The sequence below is a fragment of the Amphiura filiformis genome, chromosome 12 (assembly GCF_039555335.1).
Source record: "Amphiura filiformis chromosome 12, Afil_fr2py, whole genome shotgun sequence".
In the NCBI taxonomy this organism is placed as follows: domain Eukaryota; kingdom Metazoa; phylum Echinodermata; class Ophiuroidea; order Amphilepidida; family Amphiuridae; genus Amphiura; species Amphiura filiformis.
Window position 1 is genome coordinate 59,435,896 of NC_092639.1, and position 11,328 is coordinate 59,447,223.

General features: G+C 35.2%; 1 protein-coding gene across 1 annotated transcript; it reads right to left on the reverse strand.

Moving 5' to 3' along the window:
• Positions 1–425: 425 nt before the first annotated feature.
• Positions 426–10,410, reverse strand: LOC140166503 (uncharacterized). Its single transcript, XM_072189983.1, has 4 exons — positions 10,189–10,410; positions 5,603–6,078; positions 3,220–3,369; positions 426–2,702 (listed from the first exon to the last, which is right to left on the reverse strand). The coding sequence occupies exons 2-4, from the start codon at positions 5,966–5,968 to the stop codon at positions 2,541–2,543; spliced, it is 678 nt and encodes a 225-aa protein (XP_072046084.1). The 5' UTR covers positions 5,969–6,078; positions 10,189–10,410; the 3' UTR covers positions 426–2,540.
• Positions 10,411–11,328: the final 918 nt, after the last annotated feature.

Genomic DNA, 11,328 nt, shown 5'->3' on the forward strand with positions numbered 1-11,328 from the left:
TATAAGTGGCCATTGGCAGACTGTTTGTGTGGAGGGAGCGTAACCAAACTGGCTGCGGAGGAGACTATGCGCGCGCTTGTGCAAAGGGGACACTGTTCCCGGATGTCCGACCTAGTGAATAGGAGTGGGTGAGGTATAATACGCCTCTATACATAGCCTACTAACACTCAAAACGTTGGTTAAAATTGTATTCATGGAATTTATAGGCAAAATATTCAATAAGCTCATTAATATTTAAAAAGGCTTATGCAAATAACTTGACACAAAACTGCCTATCCTGGATTAATGTAATTTCTGGCAAATTAACTCATTATTATTCATCATGAATATGCAAATTCTGCGTCATAACATATAAGCCCCTCACCACACATTGTTGCGAGGCCAAAAAATTAATGAAATGAAAATCAAATATAATAGAGTAAATATTACGTTTCTATTTTTATTACATAAATATTTGCATTTTACAAAATACATTCATTGTACTTGGTCCAAAGTATAAAATTGCATGAGATTATAATTATATCGATGAATATACTGATATACAAGAGGAAAAATATTTCATCAAATTGAAGGAGCATCGTATAGGGTGAACTATAGGCAAGGTTTAGGCTTATGTAATTGATCTTCCACCTAATAATATACATTCAAATCAACTTTAATTACCGTTCAACCAGTGTCGGCACCAGGATTTTTCCGGGGGCTTAGTCCGAAAGGGCTTCAAGTTATGGTTTATGGTATTTTAGGTTAGGATTATGGTTCGAAATAAGGTTAAGGTTAACTTAGCGTTAACGTTAGTGTTAGGATTAGAGTCATGGTTAAGGGTTAGAAAAGGGCATGGACAGCTATGTTCAATTTATGCTACAGTTTAGGGTTAGGGTAAGGATAAAGGTTTATAACTACTGTTATGAAATGCCCCCGTGTCGCCGCCACTTCATTCAATTTCAACGCATACAACATGTACAATACTGGACATTTCAGCAGGTACACAACATTAATTTGATCATGTTGATAGACGCTGAAATCATCTAACAAGATCTAAATTAAGAGTCAATCCACATTTCAGTCTAGTATTAAGATTGATTCCTAATCACCTGTGAGCATGTTGTAAATTATGGAGCAGTAAAAATCAAAAAGTCGGCTGTAGATGGCGCAAATAGCCCGAGTAGCTTGAATCTGGTTGAAAAAAAATAAGATTGAGAAAAAATTGCCTGTCTGTTTTATTATTTTTTAAATCCATAGATTTAATTCGTGCTATTACATTACAGAAGGTCGCTGACCATTATATGGCCCAGGACACACCTTATAAACCATCTTAGCATCATTCAGCTGGCGCAGAACCCTAGTCAAGCTACACATAATATGTCCCACTGTCCCCGGCGCGCGATTAGCGTCAATGCAGCATAAAAACTTATCCCGTGTTTCTTATACGGGTAAGTGCCCAGGGGTCTTTTCAAGCTAGCTCAAATTTTCTGTAGAAATAGACTTTTTCACGAGAATAGACACTGCGGGGCTCTAATTCATCCCGTTTCACTCACAGTCGAGTGCATTACCGATGGGGACCGCTGTTAAACACTGGACTTATGTCACGTATATCACTTACTTGGCAGGAGAATTAACGAATACCAATAATCTTCCAAACAATTTGGTTGCATTTAATGTGTCCCACTGTCCCCGGAGCGCGATTGGCGTCAATGCAGCATAAAAACTTATCCCGTGTTTCTTATATATACAGGTAAGTGCCCAGGGGTCTTTTCAAGCTAGCTCAAATTTTCTATAGAAATAGACTTTTTCACGAGAAATAGACACATGCGGGGCTCTAACTCATCCCGTCTCACTCAGAGTCGAGTGCATTACCGATTGGGACCGCTGAAACACTGGACTTACTTGGCAGGAGAATTAACGAATACCAATAATCTTCCAAACAATTTGGTTGTATTTAATGTGTTTTCATCCAAACATCTGAATTATAGGCCTAAACCACGTGATCATTCATCAAAGATTTAATAAATGACAAATCATTATATTTTTATCATTTGAAGTTCTACAACAAAGACAAGCGTGCATAATCCGTATAAATATATATGCCCATATATATAATAATAAGTACAAACAGCTATATTAAATATAATTCACCACCACTGTATGTAAAGCTCACTATCACATCATGACAAAGTTTTGCAACTAAAGACATTTCGAGGAACTCTGCTTCTACACTCCTCCGTCAACATCTCAGGATACGATCATGATAGTGACGATAGGAGCATTGGCTGTCTTCATGGATGTGAGTTTCATGGTGGTACAATAGCTGAATTAAACTATAAATATTGGTCCAGTGGATCTTAAGACATCTAGGCTGTCGATCTTTTTAGCCGTAATTACCTCGATATTCAACATGCACAGTATAACATAGGTATAACATTGCAGTCTCACATAATATTTTTTTTGGATTTTTCACATAATCTACAGATAATTGCAAACAGCATATTGCGTATAGGCTCAGTTATTTTCTCTGGAAATTTTGAGAGATTTTAATATTACTCTCACCCCTCTTTCATGTCAAATAAGCCTACGCCTTTTAATATTACAAGAACAAAAATGACCCAGCATAGACAGAAAATCATGCCCACGATATTCCACTTCTTGGCGGCTTTGGATGCCTCCTCTGATTCCTCGAGTTTACCTTCTAAGAATAAGAGACGGACCTATGAAAATGTAAAAATGAAACGAACATTTCATGAGCTATACTCTCGTTTTAGTCAGTCAACATCTTTGTAAGTTTAATTTCCATTTTACTGTGGTAACTAAAGCATGCATATGATATGTTATGTATATGATGAATTCATGAGGATTTTCATTGAAGAAACCTCACTCACTCTGTGGTTTCGAAAGAAAGAATCATCAGTTGATATTTTGGAGATGCTTTTCGCCATGAAATTTGTCAAACTAGTACGTTTTGGTTTTGTAAACTTTTGTTTTCTAAGAAGAATCTTCGTTTTTATGAATCATACATAATTATGCAATACTACTGTACCTGAATTTCAAATCAGAACAAAATTAAAAACAAAGCGATACATTTCCATTCTTATTTTCAAAATGTTATACTTATTAATTTTTTATGATTTTAGGGGCCTGCGCTTTCGATCTTTATCTATTAATATGATTAAGGACAGATAGATGGTTAAGTATTTCTTATAAAAAGATTCAAACCGTGTGTCTCACCTTTACGGATTTGTAAAGTGCAATAGCGCCGAATATTCTGGAGAAAAATATGACCGTAAACATGGAGAGCCAAAGAAAAGATTCGGGTTGCACTTTCTTATATTCATGATGGTGGTGAATTCCACGTATATTGGCAGTGTGTTCAGGAGCCTGCATGAGGACAAAAAAAAAAAAAAAAAAAAAGAATATTCTTATAATGTTTCTTCTCTATGCCCTCTTGTCTATTAATGTACTCTAGTCCATTTCTTCTGTCTTCTCTGCTCTTTATTTATCCAGTGGAGTATGCCCTTCCACACACTTTTGTCAGTCAATCAGGTGAAATGCATAAGAGTCTGTGAGAAAATGATGAAGCTATATTACAGCGAGCGAATCAAACAGCCGGGGAAATCGAGATCTGTGCCCCCCCCCCCCCCCCGCCCCGTCCTCACTTTTGAAAACCTGCGCGTGCCAAGTGCTGCCTTTCTATCTCTTCATTTCCTGATTTTCAAATCTAACTCTTCCAGCACAGGATCGAATATTTAACCATCCTCATCACGATCTTAACATCCTTGACCCCCAGCCCTGGGGGTCATGACATGATATCATGACATGATATACACCAGGCACAAAAAACTCGTCAGTTATATTCATCCTTGCTGTTCAATAACTTGATAATTTTGGATTATTCTGAAATATACATTTTGTTAATTGGACTTTTCTTTCTCATTTGACACCCTGTTCGTGAACATTGAGCAAGAATTGACCAAGATATGCGCCTCAAACTCTCAAACCCCAAAATGAAAAGTTGCAATTTTAACGATTCAATTGTGCCTGTTACACTGTGTGCTTTATTGATTGGCCCGTGGTGCTTGTGTGCAATACAACGATGCGTTCCCATTGAAAATCGTTGAAAATGCAACTTTTGATTTTGGGGTTTGAGGCTTTGGAGGCGCATATCTTGGTCAATTCTTGTTCGTTTTTCACGAACAGGGTGTCAAATGAGAAAGCAAAGTCCAATTAACAAAATGTATATTTCAGAATAATCCAAAATTATCAAGTTATTGAACAGCAAGGATGAATATAACTGACGAGTTTCTTTTTGTGCCTGGTGTAGTTATAATCAGTGCTGTGGTGATTTACCAGTGTTGCTTCTTATTTGATTTCTCATGCATTAGGCCTCTTGGTTTTATTGCTCTCCTTTCATATTTAACTGCAACCCTGATTTCTCTCCGCACTGTATAACTATTTGATTCCATTGCTTGTGTTAATTATATAATTTGCCAGTCAGTTTTTGAAATTATTTGCTCTGTCTTGGATAATTCATATTCATGATATATTTATGTTTATACTAGCCTTGATTTTTATGTCATGATATAACTTTTGATTTCATTGCATGTGTTAATTATATTTTATGCCAGTTAGCTTTTGGAATTATATGCTCTGTCGTGATTAATTTATATTTATGATATATTTATGTTATATTTGCCTTGGTCTTCATAACATGATTTAGTTACCGACCCCTTATTCAAGTCTCTCATCAGGACGCTTAAAATCCAAGACCTCTACTTTTTCCAAACTGCCCAATTTATGTTCAAGTACCTACATGACCAACTACCATCTCATACTACTGACCCAGACTATTTTATAACCAACAAAGACATCCACACCCATGACACCCGTTTTTCGAATGACCTTCATGTAAGCCTTACCAATACCAGGCTGGCTGAAAATATCCTTCAGATTCAGGGTGCCCTGCTCTGGAACTCCCTCGACCAATCATTGAAACAGTCTCCAACATTGGCTATTTTCAAACATAGACTTAAAGATTATTTAATCGAATCTTATACCACAACTGATTAAGGGTATTTTCAAACTTTCCATCTCTCTTGGGTCTGTCCCGTCCTGTCCTGTCTTGTATTGTTCAGTCTGTCCATACTCCATTAATTTATTTGGCACAATATATTTGATTCCGATCTTGTCCAAATTATCCTTATGTGAAGGAATCATACGCTTCTCCTTTCATTCAGCTTTGTGTCAAAATATGTGATTTATTATATATTTTTTTATTATTGTATTTTTGATTATCTGATTTAATGATTCCGTTCAATTAAATTTCATTTATTCTTATTTCGGCCACATGATTTCATCATTGTAGTACATATTAATATTGTAGCGTAAGTTAAATTTCCATCTTGTTCAGATTGGGTGCCACAAGCTTCACGCTCTGCGTCTTTGCGGCATCCACATCTCTTCACATGTTCACTTCTCATGTTCTTATATTGTATTTCTATAAGTAATTATCATTAAGTATTTCTTATCTTGCATTTCCAATTGTATAACTTTTGTGAATTGAGATGAAAACAAATAAACTTGAACTTGAACTTGAGCCCTCTCCCAATCTCACCAATTCTCTCAGTTGTTGTTTGCGGATCTCTTCTGGTGTATCATGCTTATACTCTCTATAATCTACTTCGTTGCCTTGAAGCACTGCAGTGCCATCATCACGATCCTCAGCTTCCTCGATCTCTTCCTTCCTTTTCTTCTCACCATTCATGGACTCTCTAGGTTCTTTGGGTCTTACTGAAGGCTCGTCATTATTTACAGATTCAGATGTACCTTTCTCAGGTTCATTTGGTGGTGAGTCTTGTGTTTCGGAAGGGACTGATATCTGCTGTTCATAAACGTTATTGTCTTTTTGTTCGTTTTCTGAGATGATGACTTGTTCTGCAGCGGTTGTTTCTTGCGGGGTTTCTTGGTCACCGTTCTCCATATTGCTAGCTTATGCAATAATTGCTGTTGTCTTTGCTGTCAGAATGCGGCACTGATTCATAAATAGATTACGAGTGCGTATCCTTGTTGTCGGTGGTATATATCATTCATCTGTAAGATAATAACGTTATCGTATATTAATTATTGTTACACCTCATAAATTTCATGAATAACTCATATCATCATATGCCACTTTATTGGTCAATCAAACGACACAGCCTATTTCACCGAATGTTTTACATGTATTATGTATATAGCAAATGTTCGGTGTCATAAAACAAACACTGCAAAAAGCGTGTTTAGGAATTAAACACGTTTCTAAACACTGTCTTGTAGCACGTTTTTAAACATGTTTAAATGCTACACATGTTTAGGAATTTGATGGGCTGTGTTTAGGAAATTTGACATTAGTGTTATATATAGGAATCAAATTATGTTTAGAAACGTGGTGCAAGAAAGTGTTTAATTCCTAAAAACCAATGTCAAATTCCAAGACATCATGTGTTAAATTCCTAAACACATGCCGATCAAATTTCTAAACATGTGTAGCATTTAAACATGTTTAAAAACGTGGTGCAAGATAAGGTTGAGAGAATTTAATTCCTAAACACGCTTTTTGCAGTGCGCTGTCCGCACACCCCCGTCAAATCGACCCCCCCCCCCCTGGATGGAGAAGTTAGTAGCTATATACCAGGGCTGGCTGACACTCAAGATGTTTAGAAACGTGGTGCAAGAAAATTTATATCGGGTACAAGAAAAGGAACAGGACCAAAAATGGATTTAAATATTATTTAATTTGTCACTATGTGCTTGTTCTCTGGTGCTTGTTTGGCTTTTTCGACTTTTCTGATTAATTTTTGTATAATTAATATCATGTGCATAGTTGTTATAGGCCTAGTATTACATTAAAGGCCTACTTTTCCAATCTTGGTCACAATTCACCTTTCTCCAACATAAATATCACCCCGTTTCGTTTTCTATTGCTCCAAGTAAGCAACATTTTCAAAGAAATTGGTTTATATTAATTATTTTAACATACATTGTACTGTTGCTTAAAAAATACCAATCACATTATTTTAATCAAATTTTAGTGTTTAATTCAGTTCAACTGGCTTGGTGGTGTGGAGTATCAAATTCTATGAAGAGATAATGACATCAATTTTCTTTGACGAAGAAGACTATGCCTATAAATTGGATTTTCTATTAAAACTGCATTGAACAAAAATTGGCTTAATAGTCGGAACTTTATAAGTGTCTTCATTAAAAAACAAGATAGATGTTAATTTCAAAAATGATAAAGATTATCACATTTCATTAAAATAAATTACAACGGTTAATCCTTATCTAATAAATATACTGTTCATATGTGTCATTGCATGTGTCATGTTTTACTACCACTATAAATACAATTTATACCATGCAGAAATCATTGTGAAGATCGGGGAAGCATGACTGTGTGTTTTACAACTCTAGGCCTATTGTTTTAGTGGTCATAAATGGTAAAAGGGTGTCATCAGTCAGGGCTTGAAAAAAAAATGTAATATTTCCTGGGAACGTCATCAAAATTTCCCTCCAAGTTTGCAAAATTTCCCTCCATGCAGTATTGAAAATGTTCCCATTATTTCTGAATGTATTTTTTTTGTTTAGAAGCCAAAATTTCCCTTTAAATAGCACCATTTCGCGGCCTGGGAACATGGTTCCCAAGTTCCCCATTTTTTTCCAGGCATGCCCCGAGACATCTTTACTTGCATAAGCGTCAAAGAGGTGGTGAACAGGGGGAATACAGCCCCTCGAACTGTTTACGTGGGGCTTTATTATACTAGGTTTCAGTCAATCAGGATTTTAGTGTGGGGACACATCCAAATGGTCAATTTCTTAAGTCCCATTTTTAGTCATTTAAGGACAATTTATTCTTTGCCATCCCCATTTTATCTCTGAAAATTGTCCGTTTTTGGCCCCCCCCCCCTGCATGCTCCCCCTAGTTACGCCCCTGGTTTCAGTGAAATAATGTTCATAGTTAAAATACAAAATATGCTATAGCTTGACATTGAAAATACCCGTTATAGAAGTAGGCCTATTTTACCTATTCGTTGAAGTAATAAAAGAAAACTTGTTCCCATTTTACATGTGAACATAATATTTGGCAACAGGTATCCAAAATCCAAAATGTTAATGAAATCTGTTGAATAGTAAGCTTTCCAAAATGAAGTGAATTTAAAAAAGGACATGCTGCACTTGAAACCGAGGCTTGAATGTCTATAAGTTCTAATGTAGTAAAACATTCAAACACTAGCTACAAAGGTTTCCCTCAGAATAAAACGATTTGTTAATTTTAATTTCTTCTAGCCAATAAATAAATAAATAAATAAATAAATAAATAAATAAATAAATAAATAAATAAATAAATAAATAAATAAATAAATAAATAAATAAATAAATAAATAAATAAATAAATAAATAAATAAATAAAATAAAAATAAGTAAATAAATAAATAAAATAAATAAGGCCATGCGTTTTGAGTTGGGCCGGTAATGCGTTACATGTATTCGCGAGATGAAAATTGCATGTTTTTTCGTTTAGATATGAATATCTTTCACATATTATACCTAACATATATAAAAGTATACATTTTCTTGCTGCAAATGAACCAAGGAATCCAAAAATGCACTTTAAAATGACATAGGGTGTAACACTAAGGAGTTATGAAACTGAAAATACCAAATATTTTAGGGAAAAAATGTAAAATTTGACAAATTAAAAAAAAAATTTAGCTTCACCCCACATCTTTAAAAGTTCCATATTTGAATTCCTCTCAGTCAGAGCTTTAAATACATATATAACATCATAGGGTTCAATAAAATTAAAATGATTTTGCGCCAGCCGCTTTCAAGGCATATTTTCCCATTGACTTCAATGTGTAACCCGAACGGAAAATATAATATGCAAAATTGCTTCTCAAAGCAAATTAAATTACCTGGAATATGATTGTATGGTGTTATAGTATGCAGTTTAAAGTGAATTGTAAAAATGTGAAAAAAGAAATGGACCTCTTGCATCATATGACCCCTGGGGTCACTTTTATTAAATTTGCTCCTCCTGATCATCCTCCTCCTGATCATCCTCCACCCCGCACATTATGCTAATTAGATGCAAATTATTCAAATGTTAATAACTTTTACAACTTTTTTAAGGTTTACTGTATTGGTCTCATCACAAGCTTTAATTTGACACCAAATTTAACTACATAGGCTGCATATTAACTGAGAAAATTAAAAAGATGAACCCTAAAATGTCGCGCGCATGTAACATCTCCACCTATTTACTGGCCCAACTCAAAACGCATGGCCATAAATAAAATAAAAATAAGTAAATAAATAAACAAATAAATTAAATTAAATAAATTTGTTTTTCAATTGCCATAATACACTACATTGTACAATGGGGTAACCCCGACATTAATTAGTAAAATGATGGGAATTCCCAGATCATCCGAAAATTTGCAATTTGGGAAACCCCAACTGAAGTTGTGCAACTGGAACATGGTATCAATAGTAGGCCCTATATGCCCCAATATTTGGCAAAAAGTATACATCTTCAGTTGCAGGCCTACCAGGCCCCGGGTACCAGCTCAAAAATATTAATAAAGTTGCCCTGAAGTTGCGGCAAATTGTTCATCTACTTCCCATAGGGATTCAATTTCAAAAACAGAATAGTTTGAAATAGCTACAGATGCAGAGTAAAGCTAATATAAACAAAGATCAAACAGGAAACATCAATCAATATTAAATATCATCATTATCATCTAACATCATCATCAAAGACATTAATTATTTAAATAGGAGCATGTACCAGCTATCCAGCATACTACGTTACTGCTACTAATACAAACGTGGGGTTTATACATATTATGTGTATCACGATCATCACAATAGCCGTACTATAAATATGTCACGAAGACTGAAGGATAAAGAAAACAAAGCACAACAAAGACCTTCATGTGAGACAATAAATCGATACCAAAAAATTCAGCAAATATATAGGCCTACATTTAAATAAATATTATATATCTTTTATAATTTTATTACTAATGTATGCACAATGTTCACTAAAAATAAAACATGATAGCCTACGAAAATACATGTATGATGTAGGCCTACATGTACATGCATGTTGTTGAACTTGGATGGAAGTTCCTATCAGCTGTTTAATTTTTAACTCACCTCCGGTTTGATTCTCTGAACTCGTACAGACAACTACCAACATTACAAATATCAAAACTATATGAAATTGCGATAACAATATATTTTCAAAGAAGATACATGTATGAATAATATTCAAAACATGACGCCATTTATACAGATTGCGACAAGGCAGAATCCGGAAGCTATACCAGTGTGCAGTGGTGTCGAACAATTTATACAGCTAGGGCATACAGGCGAGAGTGGTTTTGTGGTAGTGGTATACCGCTTTGTCATTGTTTGGAGTCGTGTTCTGGTTCACTGGCTGGTCAGGTCAACAAACAAACATTCAATGTCAGTCTCCCGGGGGTCAGTCTGCACAATGTGGCATCCAGGGTTTTACTTTATCATACCGTGTGATTAAAAAAATTATATATATCTTTGAATGCATTTTTTCCTTGAAAATTACTTTCTCTTACATTTTTGCAGTTTTCAAAGCTTTAGGTTTTCAGATAAAACACTTATTGTATTAAGGGACCGTTCACAAACACTTGTAAGGGGGGGCCTGATGCAAAAAAAAATTAATCGCGAAATTTTTTAGCCCCCCCCCCTTTACAGACCTCAAAAATGTCAGCCTCCCCCCCTTTTTTTTTTTTGACATGAAAATTATGGGTCAACCCCATAGAAAAGCATAAAACTTAATTCTTCCAGGAAAAGTTGTGGTCATTTATTTCAGCCCCCCCCCCTTAGGAGGGTCAAACATTTTCAGCTCCTCCACCTTTTTTGCCTTCGCCCCCCCCTAGACTACCCCATAGTCCACTTGCCCATTGTGCACACTCTGGATATTGTATTTAAGCTTAAAACTCTAATTGATAGATTTTCACATCTGATCAGTCACCCTACTCCCTCTGTTTGTTAGCTTCCCAAGTTCGCTATCAATAAACTGGTAGATTCCAATGTTGCATTCAATTACTTTTATTGTCACTAATCGTCTGATATTATTAACTCTTTATGGCCATTTTACTATTGAATACTTTAATTTTAATAAACATCAGTATAATTTTGAGTTCAACGAAATGGGTTCATCATGACTAATAATAACATATTTTTAATAAAATTCGACTATGGCATAGTCTAAAGGCTCCCCTAACAAGTGTTTGTGAACGGTCCCTAAAGTAACAA